Here is a 15,063-nt window from a genome sequence, read left to right on the forward strand (position 1 = left end):
CTACTCATCCAGGATCTTTAATAAATCAGCTCCATTGGCTGAAGAAGACGACACAACTCGGTCAGAAGCCACGGAGCGAGCGAGCGTTTGGACTGGAAGATATTCACCTTTCAAAATACAAAGCAGACACGTCCCAGTTCATCCATTTAACATATATAGAATAGAAAAGATATTTATTGATTTATAGACATTTTTTTAAAGTCTCTATAATAGTCCAACTAATTTATCTTTATATTTTAATGTACATTTAAGATGTATATTTATATTTTAAACAATAATTGTTAAAATCCTTGTTTATGGTGTTTTACTCATATCTTTAAGAATAACCGGAAGTGCAAATCTACCAATTGCGTTTTATTTTGAAATCTATGCCAGGAAGTGGTGTCATTGAACTCCGATGAGCTTGACTGTGGTGGCAGGCAGGATGGGCAGAGCTGAGCTCAGATCAGGTCAATATCAGCCGACTGACTGCCGCTTTACGCACAAAATGAGAGCAATTAAATAGTTTCATGATGCTGATCTCAAAACTTTAAAAAAAAAAAAAAGTCATCAGCTTCATGATTAATATCACTCTGATAAACTTTCATACAAATTAAGAGTTAATGAGGAACAGCGACTACGACGGCACAGTGGGAAGAGGAGGTGATGGAGAAGCGAGATTAGACCCAAACAGCCCGGAGACATAAAGAGGGAACATGTTTTTATCGCTTTGGAAGATCTAAATAAGTTTCTACAATGCTTAAGAGATGGATACGTCGGAGTCTGCCTGTCTTAGTTCTCACCTGCTTCATCGTTCTCTACGTGGATTTCCAATTACGCACCAGCAGACCTCCAAAACTCAGAGCGCATCTCGATCCGCCGCCCGGCGCGCTCCCCAGAGCCACCCCGGCGGGCAGGAGGACCGGGAGACACCCGGCCGCTGAGGGGACACATGTCCCCCAGCCCCCGCTGAGACAGGAGGACATCTTCATCGCCGTGAAGACCACCGGGAGGTTCCACAGGACGCGCCTTGCGCTCCTTTTGGAGACGTGGATCTCCAGAACCAAGACGCACGTGAGTCCATCTGTGCCGGATCCGTGCTGGTCTGTGATTTCATGTGTTGCTCTGCAGCCTGCCGCCGCTTTCACACCGCTAAGGCCGGGAGAGGACCAGCTGAAGCTCCACCACAAAGCTCTCTGTGGAAAATAAAGTTTCAGGCTCCTGTAGAAGAGCCTGGCTGCAGCAGTGTTTTTAGAATAAGTTCATGTTGTGGATCCCTGAAACAGTCAGAGCCGTAGTTTTGACATTTTTTGGGATTTTTAATACATTTTTAATCACAAAAAGAAGACATCTATGACACCATCAGGGCAGCGGGAAAACATGTGCTGTCTGTTGTAAAGATGAACCGATGAGTCACTTCCTTCCTGCTTTGAAACCGCAAGTGAACTAAAGATTGTTGGTTTATTGATTACACTGAAAAGCAGCACAGTAAAAACCTTTCTGGCTTTAATATCAAAATAAAATGACTGACCCAGATTGAGTTTAGACCAGCTTCAGTCAGCAGCAGCATGAAAACTGAAATCTCACTTGGCTCTGTCCTCCTGACAGCTCTTCTAAAACAGATGAGCTCTCTGCATTTAAACGCAGCACTGATACATAAGAGTCTTACTGCTGGAGGGCCGAGCCGAGCCGAGCCGAGCCGAGCCAACAGGCTGGCACGTATGTTGCAAAACAGACATGGCGGTTTCAAACTTCTCATTTCAGCTCAGTGCAGTTGAAGAACAATATACAGCGACGTGTTTGGCTGAAGGTTAGAACTGACAGACTGTTTCTGGCTGACATTTAAATACACAGACTCAGTACAGATCTTATTCTGTCACGATCAGTGAAAATTTTTAGTTTATTAGGACCCCCCCCTTGTAAATTTAGTCCATCAGTGAATCCATCCTTCAAACCGCGACAAAGGGCCGTTCACTTAAAAACAGGTGTTCCTATTATTTTGTCCACCCTACGTCAACTCGTTGCATGAATGAGGGCTAATTGTGACAAGATCACGAGGCAGAAAGCGTTTGGCTGCATTAGTTATTGAATTCCATGAATTCCGTGTTACGGTTCATTCAACTGTTTCCGTCTTTGAAACGTTTGAAACATGAGTGGCGATCTTCAGGGGAAGTCGACGAGGCCTCCAGTTTGTCGTTTTCTGTGTGACGTTGAGGCTTGGCTGAGAGAACTGATCATTTAAATGAGCGAAAGAGGAAGGCTCCGAGCGGCGTCTTCCTCTTTTTCGTTGCGAAACACGCAACAACAACAAGTGCCTGTTAATGTATGCACACAAAGAGTGGCACTTCTACATACGCACATGGACACGGACACACAAAGACGCGGGTGGAGACATGGCAACAGCAGAAAACGCACACACACATAGACACAGGAAGCCGCGCAGGCAGCTTGTCTGGGCCGAACGGAAGGGGCCACCATGTGGAGTCACTGTTAACAATACTGAACCGGAAGCTGCTCATAGGACAGGAAGTGGACTTTATACCGAATGAACCTCATTTCACACACACACACACACCACACAGTGGCCTTTAACCATTTTGGCACCTACTGCTGCTTAATACTGTTGGTAATGTGCTTAAAGGCGGAAGCTCCTGTTTCTGCTTTTAATCGGTGTCAGCGTTGCAAACACTCAATCAATTCCAGTGCGAAGAAGATGTTTAGCAGGTGCAACGTTTCAAATTCACCGTCTTAGTTTCGCGTTGTCTCTCCATCGCCATGAAGCTGAGGACGATGGGAATGTAAGAAGCTTTACAGATACAGTGCAAGTTTTCCAGATCAACAACCAAAACAGGTTTCCTCAGTAGCAAGGCCCGACTCAGGCCCAGAAAGCCTGGAAGCTTCAAAATCTGCCGATTACGACCCTGAAGTCCAATAAATATCATTATTTAAATCCCCATATAAACATCCCCAGCAGTAACCTCATGATGATACCCAAACTCTGGAAAGTCCTGCATCCAAAAGCTACTCCATCCTAAAGCGCTGAATTTCATCTTTACATGACGTTTTTATGCTAAGCTAGGCTAATATGTCTCGCCTCCGAAATCACAGATGAGAAGAAATAACCAACAAATGACAGCAAATAAGATTATTTCCAAAAAATATCCTTCAAAGCTTCCTCCAGTATATTTGGTGTAACCTCGGCCAGTAACAAATCTTTTTGTTTGCTCCCAGAAGCAGCCAAATAAATCTACATTGATATAGCAATTAAAACTTTTCCTCTCGATGGCAGATCTGAATGCCACATTCCCATCACAAAGCCAAGGAGTCACTGAAGAATAGATCGGAAACTTTCCCCACACATCAATCATTGTGTGCTCATCTTACTTAATGGTTGTTAAACGGCGTGAAAAACAAGGTGAGATTTATGCATTCCTGCCTGACCTCAGTAAAACACCCTCTCAAACTCTGTTTACGAGCCCCTGTGAGCTGACACGCCGCCATCTTTGTTCCTCAGCCCGGCTTGACTGATTTCAGTGCAGGTAGTTTCATCACAGTTACGAGCAGAGGGGGAGGAAACCAATCGTGATGGCATGAGTCTCTCTCAAGGGGTTTAACTGGATGGTGGCGGTGGCAGTCCTCGAGGGGAGGGGGGGGGGGGTGATGGCAATGAGGAGGATTGATCCCGGTATCTCGTTACGCCTCCTCCTGCTTCATTGATGGAGGGATGGACAAAGGTAAGAAAAGAAAAAGACCTTCTGGGGGGGGGTTGGAGATTAAAATCTCCAGAGTTGAGATTTAGAGGTTGTCTGAGAGCTGATGGATGAAATGAGCTCCCACAGTAAAACAAACAGATGCAGAGTCAAGTAGGGAGAATATTATTGAGATTATTCATTTTAATGTACACTGATGCCCCCCCCCCCCCCCCCTCCTCTCCCAGTTATTTGACATTGGGTTGTGAGATGTGCTTATCTGCAGTTGGAAGAAAAAAAAACTGTTAAATACTTAAAAATTCAATATATGTTGTGAATCGATGCTGTTTTTGTAAAATGCCGGTTTTCCACTGTTGAACTGGAGCCCGTAACAAATTTCCTTACGGGGACACTAAAGTATATCTTATCTTATCTCATCTTCACTTATCTTGTCTTATCTATAAGCACTGCAGTTAATTCACTCACTTTAGACAAGTACTTCATAAAACCCAGTATCAAACACCATCGCAGCTAAATGTTGAAGATTCATCTAAACCTGAATCTCAGATAAAAAAACAAACAAACAGGTAAACTGGGATTAAAGGAGCTGCCTCAGAAATTAGAAATAAGGTTTGAAGATGCGTCACACAACATAAAGGAAACATCGGGAAGAACAACGTGAACTGATTTTTAGTTGGATGTTGGTATTTTCTGGTTACTTAACAAAACAACATGAAACCAACAAAATATCCTGATGTCACATCACAGGAGTCCCCTCACAGACTGACAGACGTGAATACAGTTTCTCTCTGTGGTGGGAAATCTACTCTCACACCGTCTCCTCTCTCTTACTATCTCTATCTTTTTAAAACACACCCACACACACTCTGCTGCTTGGGTTAAGCCATATCTGTCGCCTTCACATTTCCCACGTCCCTCAAATTTCCAATACACCACATATCAAGGTGACATTTTGGTGACATTTGAAATCAAATTCATGCTGCACTTAAAACAAAAAGCACACAAACACTTATTGCTGTTATTTCATCTCATATTTTAAAGTTGAATACTCGCAGCACTTCTTCAAAAGCTGACTGTTTTCCTTCCTGTTTTGGCTTCCTTGCCCAAAGCTTCTGGGAAATAAAAGTCCTGTTCAGACATGAGAGATCACCCCCCAACACCTCAAATTTATGTTTAATCTCGGTGTAGCTGATATCAATGTGAGATGAGTCTGTATGTCGCAGCACTTTTAAAATCCTTTGGGATGTATTTTATTTAGTATTCCTGCACGCCGGCCAGCACTTGGGGGACACACAATAACATTTCCAGGAGTTAAATAAAACATGATTTAGTGGTTGTGTTTATCTTATCTGCTGGCTGCTTTGTCCTGCTCTCGGGTTATTTAGTGCCTCCCCGGCAAAGTGAGTCAAACACACGGTGCGGTTCAGCCTGAGGGCCTCGGCTGTGATGGAGTGTAATGCAAGGGCTTGTTTGCTCAAATCCCCTGATACAGCCACCACCACACCACCAACATCACCGCCGCCCCTGCCCGGTTCCGATGACTCACACTCATCGAGTCTAATCTGTCAGATGAAACTGGCACCGGTTCACAGTTGTTGCTGTGCATCCTCACAGATTTTTACAAGCTTCATGTTGGAATCTACGGAATAGAAAGCTCAACTTGATGAAGATACAGTAAAAAATATATTACATTAAAACAAATGCTTGTTTTAAAAATATCGCGTTGGCAAAAAATAAGAAAAAAGAAAGAAGTCAAAGAGAAGTCCGATATTAAATCAGCTGTTTGTGAAAGGCTGAGTTTACACTTTCTTACCAGCAGAGGTCAGCATTGTACTGCCTAACAATCAATCAATAAATCAATCAATCAGCCTAACTATCTTTAGTTATGAAACTCTAAGCACTGAACTTTGATTAATATAGACAGTCTGACTTACTTGGACTGTGTGTGTGTGCATTGATTCATTGTCAGAGTTCACAGCAGGGATTCTTGTGTTTGTCACACTGAATTTTCTTTGAAAAAGAGCTGATCGATTGCTTGTTTGTCTGAGTGTGTTTGTGTGTTTGCCTCTCAATGAAGGGGCCCTCAGGATGTTGTGCTACAGAATCAGAGCTGGCGTGTTTAAAATGCCGTTCCCTTTCTTTGTTGTTTTTCCTCCAGACCTTCATTTTCACAGACACGGAGGACGAGGACTTGAGTTTACGAGGTAAGCAGCTGCCTTGGATCTAATATAAACACAAACTGTATACGGACAAGATTTTGGTTTCGGGGACTTGACGGTGATAAATCAAACACATTTCTCTCTGTCCTTCCGTCTAGGATACAACATGGTGATAACAGGTTGCCAGTCAGATCACAGTCAGCAGGCTCTGTCCTGCAAAATGTCTGCCGAGTACGACGGCTTCATGGCCACGGACAAGAGGTGAGGCAGATTAAGGCCCGCCTATCATCCTGCCCAGTGCGACTTTAAAGATGGGATTAAGATACCTGGCTTTAATGATCGCTGTGGGGAACCTGTTACAGCGGGGGGCGGTCAGAGGAGAAATCAAAGAAGTAACTAATCCTCTGCGTTATGGTTTCCTAAAGCTCGTGTACACAGGTGATAGCATTATTTGGATTTGTTGTGACCCCGCTTGAGGCTGTGGTTTCCAACGTGGGACATTTTTTCCACATTTGTGTTTTTTGTCTTGTTGCGTCTTGAGGAAAATGAAAGAGTGCTTCCACTTTGGTGCCAAACCCCACTTTGTTATTTGGAGCAAAGAGGGAAGTGGGGCTGTTTGTCTTGGACGGCTACTGGGATGGCAGCACTTCAGTTTGGGACCAGCAGCTTTGTCATTTGGACTGTTGCAGTAGGAGTCTGTTTGGTGTTGGAGGGAAGCTTTGACATGATGTCCAGCCACGAGAGTGGTGGAGGAAATCAAAGACGGTGAAAAACCCACGACTGTCAGCCAGAAATATAAATGATAACAGGTGGAATCGACCCAGATGTGGAAGTGTGTGGGCAAGACTCGGGCCGTAGATACAAGGCTAGATCTTTTATGTCACTATCTGGGTTGAGATTACAGCTCTGAACTCACCGAATGCCAATATCCTGAATAATCACATCTGAATTTCACATTTAGATAACTCTTGGAAACACAGTCTGACTTTGGGTGATAAAAATACAGCTGAAAAACTCCAGAAGAAACAAAGAAAATGTCCTTGAGATTGAAATATTTTTATCGCAGATCTCTACAGCATGTTTTTAGGAAATCTAAGCAGCAATTTCTCATCCTCTTGCAGACACAAAAGGGATTCAGAGCGGCTGAATGAATTCATTGATGTAAAAACAACCGGCGCGGGAAGAATAATAAAGCAAAATAGTTTATGGTGACGCCTCATTTAAGACTTGAGTTGATTTTTAAGTCTCCAGGAAATGCTGTTGGATTCATTCAGTTCAACAATGAAAGCAGTGAGGAAGAAAATGAGCTTTGGAACTTTTGCAGTAATCAGCAGATAGATGGGAAGGTGGTGAGAAAATAGACCATTAAAAAAACAAAAACACTTCTATTTGTATGTTTTTCTGTTGCTCTCCAGGTGGTTCTGTCATGTGGATGATGACAACTATCTGAACCCGGAGGCCCTCCTCTCCCTGCTGTCCAACTTCCCCCAGGAAGGAGACATCTACGTGGGCAAGCCCAGCCTGGACAAGCCCATCACGGCTCACGAGCTCCTGGAGGGCAACGCAACGGTACCGTATCACGGTGTTTGTTTGAGACTTTAATTCAGCTTATTGTCAGACTGAAAGTTCACTGAGCTTCAATCAGATCCCAAACAGGAGATAACGTTAACCCTGAAGCTCACCAACACTGCATGAGACTTGGGATGTTTGGAAACGTCAAATATTTGGATGTTTCAGAGACCTTTAAGGTCCATAAAACTGATAAAACAGACGTGTTAAGATGTCAAACATTAACTCAGCTCTTTTTATTTATTTATTGGGCCCAAAGACCCAATGAGAAAAACGCTGATATGATGATTAAAATAACGGCGTTTTGTTCCAAAAACCATCGTGGGATCGTCCTCAAAAGTTCATTTGTGTCCGTTTTCAGGATTGGAAAAACGCCTCTGAAGTGGCATTTTCACCACAACACTTTATAACTCCCCTGGAAGCTGACCAAATTTAATTTATGTGGGCCGATAGCTCCTTAAGGCGGGGTGACCCCTCTGAGATACATCACTGTCGTGGATGTGACTCTGCAGATTCATTTCTTCAAGCTGAGATTCTTTATCCGTTTCCACCTTGAATTTCTTTCTTGCTTTCTTCTTTCTTTATTTTCAGTGATTCCTTATTTTTTGCCATTCGAACACAGAACAAATGTGAATCATGCAAATCACTGATCACAAACTAGATCTGACAGGACGGAGCTGCTGTGGACTCGCTGCCTTTGGATACAATATTGACTTTAAAAGAGGTGTTTCGCATAATTGCTTCATCCACTTGAAATTTCTTTTCTTTGTTCTTCCTTTCTTGCTTCTCCTCATCCCTCCGTCTGTCAATCCTTCCTTCCTTTTTTCTCCCCCCTCTCCTCCTTGACTGCACACACTAAGAAACAAAGCTGAGCTCTCTTGATGTTGGGTTTGTGCCAAAATGCAGCCTGGCCAGGTTACCCGCCGCCATGAAGGGACGGAGGGGAAGACGGGATGGATGGATGGATGGAGATAGAAGGGAACGTGTAGGACCGTGTGTTTTATTCACAGGGGAAGGATTTTAATAAATAAGTGGATCGTTGAGTGATTACAGTCATGTTGGGTTATTGATTTTTGGTAAAACACAACAAGTACACACGCACACACGCGCGCACACACACAAGGAGGGAGACTCCCCCAGGGAAGGGGTTTGTCAAACTGCAGGAGGGCGATAAGTTTGGTTTCGGAATAGATATACAGCTGGTGTGTGTGTGTCTGTGTGTGTTACTGGGTTCACAGTTTTACAACTTTAAGATTTATGCTGTCATTGAGTTTAAATAAATCACAACTCCAGTGAGATTTCTGAACAGCGTTTTATCCTCTCTCTCTCTCTCTCTCTTTCTCCTCACTGCACTTTTTCAATGTCTCTCACTCATATCTAGACACGACTCTCTGCGTCTCCCATGGTTCTTATTCCCCGCTCCGATTGCGCCCATTTACACAGTAAAGCAGATATATTTATCTTAGCTGTGTTCTCCCTTTTTCCCTCCATTCTCATTCTCCGACTGTTCGCTCTTTTCTTCCTTTGTCTTCCATCATGGCCACCTTCAGCCTAGGTCAGGTGACAAAACGGAGAAAGGAAAAGCCATTTCTCCATCTTTCTTGTGACAAGACTGGGAAAAGGAAGGCGGAAGAAAAGGAAAAAGGAGGAAATTAAAAGAAAGGAGCAAAAAAAAGGAAGGAAAGGATGAGGGAGAAATCCAAACGAACAGCAACAGGAAAGAAAATGAACACTGTTAAGTAAAGGAGGATGGAAAATGGAAAAGAAAAAGAAGAGGAAAGTCAAACGACAGACAGGTAAAGTTAGGACATGTATGAAAAAGAGTCGGGGAAAAGAAATGAAAGGAAAGGAAATGACGGCACAAAAGGGAAAGTAAAAAAAAAAAACAAAAACAACAACAACAACAAAAAAAATACTATCAGTCTAACGCACTAATTTGTTGTGTAATTACAGCCCGCTCTCAACTTTTAACTACTGATCTGACTGCTGTGACACAAACAAAACCAGCAGAAAGAAACATTTCCTCCTTTGGAAAAAAGAGTTTCCTGCACATTTTGTTCTTCAGGAAGCGATAAAGACGGCATCTACCTGAGAGTTCGCAGATAAAGACATTAATTCATCGCGGGAGGGTTTGTAAAAGAACAATCAATACACATCTGAAGGGAAACAAAGTGTTGTTCTCTCTCCTCCCTGATCTGCGACTCACCGTTTGTGTCTGTTAGCTAAATACCGTCATTCCTCTCTGTGTGTGTTTCTTTCCCTCTCCTTTCATTTACTGTGTTCAGATTTTTGGCATTTTATATTTTAGGCATTTGATTTTTGTGTTTATAGAAAAAAAGATAAATGGAATTACAAACAACGCTCTTTTCCTCATGGTCACGCAAGCAAGTTGCTTCTCATGTTTTGTCTATCATATTATGTCTATCTTATCTGGATGTCCTTTGAGGGTCATAGATGGAGTTCCCCAGGGATCGGTACTGGGGACCAAAACCACTTCTTTGGGTCCAATAATCTGCTCGCAGGGCTTCTTCCTGTGACGGCCTTGTACTAAAGTGAAACGAGTCTCTTTACTCCCTCACCCCGACTCCGATTGACACCGTGAAGCTTTGCTCCGTAGAATCAGGCCTTACTTGATTCAGTCCTGCAGGTTCAGGTTCTGGTTCTGTCTCCTTTGTGGCTGCAGCACTCCTCTGCTGAGCTGTCCTTTGTAAAGAGAGGGTCCAGTCCAGATCAGTGATGCACAATGTCGCTCCGCCATCCAGACCTCCAGACTGACGCTTGCTGTTGAGTAAAATTTTTCATGTTAGTGTGTGTTAAAAATCTGTGTGTGTTTGTGTGTGTTCCTCAGAGGGAAGTGCGGTTCTGGTTTGCGACAGGAGGAGCAGGTTTTTGTCTCAGTCGGCGGCTGGCGGAGAAGATGGCTCCATGGGCCAGGTATTAATGAACTGATCTCTCTATGCCTGTTACATCCTGACAGATTCTCACTTTTTTTTATTCCTTAAATGAGCATTAAGACTGTTTTAAGTGTCAGCATTAAGATTATGGCTCGAGAAGTACGTGTGTGTGTGTGTGTGTGTGTGTTGTTGTTGACCACATTTATCAAATCAAAGTAAATCTGCTTTTGCACATTTCTCATTACATTTCGTGCTAACTTGCGGATTCTCTTCAGTCAGTTATGACTTTAAATCCATTAAATGAAAACCAAACTGAGGAGAATCTTGCTTTCATTTTGTAGGTAATAATGATGTTTCTAAAATAATCAGGTGCTTGATGGAAGCTGGAAAATTAAGATAAATAAAATAATAAAAAAAACCAAAAAGCTGTTTTGTCAGAATCAAAAACAGATGGCACACAGAAAAAAAAAAAAAATCTAATCTTCACATCTGTTGTCTGAGGAGAAAACACAGAGATGCTTCAACAGGCAGCAGCACAACTTTGGCCAAACATTAAAGTTAAACAAATGTTCACGGTGAGGAATCACCAGACTGCAGTTAGTTTCAAGGCTCTGCAAGTTTATATTTATGCCGCTCTCTAACAACTGAGACTAATGGCTGCCGTGGGCCAAAAGGTAGGGATTTAGAGGCTTCTTTGGAAAAAGTCAGCAGTAAAATAAACACAATAAATAGTTAATCGACCAAAAAAATGCTAAATCATCAACATTTGCCTTCTTTAGATTGAAAGTTGGGCAGTTTTATGGTTTTGGTGAACATAAATCTCTAATCTGTGATCTGTAGATACATCAAGAACTCACGTCTGTGTATTTCAGCGGCTCGCGGTTCGAACAGACTTCGGCGACCATCCGTCTCCCTGACGACTGCACGGTGGGCTTCATCGTGGAGAAGAGGCTCGGCGTCTCCATGGTCCACTGCCCGCTATTCCACTCCCACCTGGAAAACCTGCTGCTGATCAGCCACAGCAGCGTCCCACAACAGGTACAGCACACACATAAAGAAACGAATGTGCTGGAGCTGCACTTCTTCTCATGGCTGTGTCTCTTCCACCCACTTCAGGTGACACTGAGTTATGGGATGTTTGAGAACAAGATGAACAGCATTGAGTTTAAAGGGAGCTTCTCAAAGGAGGACGACCCGTCGAGGTTAGTCTGCCTTCAAATGGTTCATTAATAATCACAAAACTTTAAGCACTGGGAAATGCATTTTTCAAACAACAACAGGCTCAGTGTGAAAGGATAATATGAAATGTGTTACCTTACGTTAGTCGTAAGCTGTCAGTGAGTGATGTGCTGCACAGATGGGTTTCCCTCAGATGATTCCTCCAGGTATCCATGCTTACTTTAATCTGTGAGTGAGATCCATCAGTTTCTATTTGACAGGAAATGGTGCACGTTTGGATTAAACCAATGAAAAGTGAGGATCGTGACTTGGGTCTATTTCATATCATAAAGTTACAGAGTCGTATCTTAAACTCTTAAATCAGACCTTGCTTTGCTCTGATTGTGGATTCAATTTAAAAACTGCAAATCGAGAAATCAAATATTTAGCACAAGCGTATGTCATACATATTTAACACCTGTGCATTGCATGAATAGTTCATTGTTATGGCAAAGATGGCAAGATGATTGTTTGCTGTGAGCCACTTTGCTTCCCCCCGCAGCTCTCAGTTTTACTCTTGCGATGATCCGACACCTCCTGCATCTCCAGTTCGTCTCGCTCTCCGTTCAGTCAGAGATAAAAGCAATTCGATGTAACGCAACAGGAGCACTGTTGTGTTTGTGTCTTCCGCTGTAAGAACACATCACCACCAACGCTCCACTGCGAGCTCTTTCCATTTGTTTCCATCCTCCGTTGTCGTACGGGGTTACATTTGACATCGCTGCAGCCTCTAACAGGAGCAGGTCAGATGTTCACCAACAGAAGTTGGTCAGGTTTCTGAACAGGAACTTTTCCCCCATGTTTCATTTTTCTTTGTTTACTTGAAGAAATCGGGTCAAAGGTGAAGCAGCAGGAGAGATATGATTTGCTGACAAAGTCACTAAACAGGTGCGAAAACAGAAATGAAAGAAACTTATGAAAATAGAATCGCTGATAATGATAAGAGACGACAACAACTGAATCTGAGGAGAATCTGAGGCTGTGAGGTCACACTGGCTGGAAAAGAGTCACAGGATGGTTAAAACACATCAGTGTAATGTTGAAGAGTTAAACAAATTTGGACGTTCTGTAAATCTTCTCGTGTGCAACTGTGTACATGTGAGTGACAAGAAAATAACTATATATATAATTTAATGCATCTTCTCAAATGCTATGGTCATGCTCCTTTATAATTATTCATACATTTCCACATGTATTTCTGTATTTTTTTGGGTTCTTAATGCTAAAAGGCAAAAAAACTAAATATAGAAATACTGAAATGTACCTGCCTTTATGTCATTTATATGTGCAACCTTTCAGGTGTCAGGCTCTATGAAAGCGTGGGAATTTTACTTATCCAGAATGAGATGCTGTTCTAAAGTGATCATGTCATGTGAATTAAATCCTTTAAAATCAAACCAAAAGCTGTTTCTGTGAGGAACCCAAAACTGATTTTGTAATAAAAGCAGATAAAATCCCCTCAAGGCCAAAAATGCAGAATTTATTCAAATCCAGGATTCACCCAAAATACTTATTACCTGTTACTTTCTCTACTTTATATTTTCCTATTTTCATTTACAAAGTTTTCATGCTTAACAAGAACACCAATCAGAAAAAAAAAAAAATTGGTGCTGCTGAACTATTTTTAGCTGATCATCAGCATCAGTGTTGTTGCAGTCTCTGCTGGCTGCAGTTGGAGGACGACACAAAGTCAGAGGTGTCTTAATGTCCACTTTAAAACACAATGGAGACCAAAATGCCCTGCAGTTCACAGCATACATATAATATATAAGATAAGCAAGATCCCCATAAGTCCTGCTGTCTGGGTCTGATTCAGGCTGAAGTATCTGTAAAGGTCACTGCAGAGTGAGCAGATAAGCTAATGTTTTTAATTTTAAGTGGAACTTTCCTTGTGAATATAAAGTTGGAGCATCAGGGTTTTAGATTTTGTGGCTGAAATCTCAATGTCCTTTCTTGCATCCTCTAATGGGATGTGTATTAATGCTGGCAGTTCAGTGTCCGACCTGAACCTGACAGGTTTTGTATTTTACGTGTGCGAACCAGGTGGTGACTTCCAACGCTGGGAGGGGAAAAAAAAAAAGATGTTGAAAACTTCAAATCTTCAAAATAAAGCTGGTTACAAAGAGTCAATCCATTTTGAGTGTGACGTTAAAATGTCCAAACAGTCCAGCACAACCAGGAACCTGAAACCCCTTTTCTCATTTTTTACTATGTAGGAATACGCAAACAAATATATTCATATTTCATCAAACATCTCAAGATACCAAAACATCAAACCGTCAACCGTTTTGAGTTTTCAGCATCAAAAGCAGAGTTCTTACTCATCACGTCTGTCCTTCGCAGGTTTAAGACGGTCCACTGCACGTTGTATCCCTTCACCAGCTGGTGTCCCTGAGCTCGTCATGAAGACAGCAGTTTCTGGAAAAAAAAAAAAAACAAAAAAATGACCACACATGGGACCAAACCGCTGACCCCCCCGGGTGGCTGGACTGTGTCTGAATGTAGAGAAGACTGAAGGATTCTGTTTGATGGAACAGTTTTGAGCTGCAGGAGCAGAAAAGTGATCACAGACAGACTTCTGCTTGAAGAAAATGATGACTTTCTGCTTGTTGACAGTGAAGCACTTAAAACAGAGATTTTTGCTCAAACTTTGTTTCTTTTTTCCATGAAATGGATAAAATGTGAATGAAATTGTGCCTATTTTTTAAAAAATGTCCTCACATTTCTGTGCACTTTGATTCGATTGTACGATTTCTTTATAATTATCAACGCTGTCAGTGTCTCTTAAGGTTGATTAAGTTATCACCAGGTGCTGCTGACGGAGAAGGGGCTGAATTTGTTTCCGTTTTTATCGATGGAATGTGTTCATCCTTGTCTTATGAAGGGGACGGTGTCCTTGTGCCGTAGAGGTTTGGAGACAAAGATCCCTCCTGACCGACATCTCTCTCCTCGTCCAAACCTTCTGTCCTCCTTCTTTGGCTCTCTGACTGCCTTCCCTCCACCCCTCCATCTGTCGTCTTCTGTTTACTCAGTCTCATCTGCAGTAGCTGCTCCTGCTCCTTCAAGGCCGCGACTGAAAGGAAGTCTTTATTTACCTTTAGTGAAAAGAAAATAACAACACCAACACAACAAACCTGAGGTCACAACTGTTACGCCTGAAACCTGCTCCTCACCACACTGGAATAATGTGCCACTTCCACGAGTCGGTCGAGGCCCCGCCATGATGTGAGCGTTCGAATGGAAGCCGACGCGTCGCAGCAAATACAGAATCTGTGGAAAAGGTTTAAGCTGCTGGTGCTGCTGGTTCAGAGACCATCTGATTGGGTTCAAATCTAAACACAAGATCCTAAACGCTGTTTCAACTGTTCGCTCACACACAAGTAGTTTAATGATGGTCTGATGGATCTCTTACCTGGGGAAGACGTGGCATCAGGGTGCATTATGGGAGACAAGCTGGTGGAGTCAGTTCGAGGCGTTGGACGACGTCCTGCTGGGAAACTTTTGGTCCTGCCGTTAATTTGGCACGTAGCATCG

The 15,063-nt window shown here is 42.6% G+C and overlaps 1 protein-coding gene across 3 annotated transcripts; it reads left to right on the forward strand.

The window, feature by feature from the left end:
- Nucleotides 1-418: 418 nt before the first annotated feature.
- On the forward strand, nt 419-14,003 carry mfng (MFNG O-fucosylpeptide 3-beta-N-acetylglucosaminyltransferase). Of its 3 annotated transcripts, none has more exons than XM_029499860.1 (8): nt 419-1,057; nt 4,054-4,056; nt 6,007-6,109; nt 7,264-7,417; nt 10,266-10,351; nt 11,184-11,349; nt 11,428-11,513; nt 13,873-14,003. In XM_029499860.1, the coding sequence occupies exons 1-8, from the start codon at nt 736-738 to the stop codon at nt 13,922-13,924; spliced, it is 972 nt and encodes a 323-aa protein (XP_029355720.1). In that variant the 5' UTR covers nt 419-735; the 3' UTR covers nt 13,925-14,003. The 3 variants fall into 3 exon arrangements, with proteins under 3 accessions (XP_029355720.1, XP_029355711.1, XP_029355703.1); XM_029499851.1 differs by lacking the exon at nt 4,054-4,056 and adding an exon at nt 5,848-5,893 and having other exon boundaries at nt 419-1,053; XM_029499843.1 differs by lacking the exon at nt 4,054-4,056 and adding an exon at nt 5,848-5,893 and having other exon boundaries at nt 419-1,053; nt 11,184-11,513.
- Nucleotides 14,004-15,063: the final 1,060 nt, after the last annotated feature.

This window comes from Echeneis naucrates, chromosome 1 (genome assembly GCF_900963305.1).
Source record: "Echeneis naucrates chromosome 1, fEcheNa1.1, whole genome shotgun sequence".
Classification (NCBI taxonomy): domain Eukaryota; kingdom Metazoa; phylum Chordata; class Actinopteri; order Carangiformes; family Echeneidae; genus Echeneis; species Echeneis naucrates.

What these genes read in the sequence shown, in the direction of transcription:
- mfng (XM_029499843.1), top strand. Translation starts at nt 736, where the DNA reads ATGCTTAAGAGATGGATACGTCGGAGTCTGCCTGTCTTAGTTCTCACC. An exon ending in CGAGGACTTGAGTTTACGAG is followed by an intron (nt 5,894 to 6,006) that starts GTAAGCAGCTGC and finishes CCTTCCGTCTAG; the next exon opens with GATACAACATGGTGATAACA. An exon ending in TTCATGGCCACGGACAAGAG is followed by an intron (nt 6,110 to 7,263) that starts GTGAGGCAGATT and finishes GTTGCTCTCCAG; the next exon opens with GTGGTTCTGTCATGTGGATG.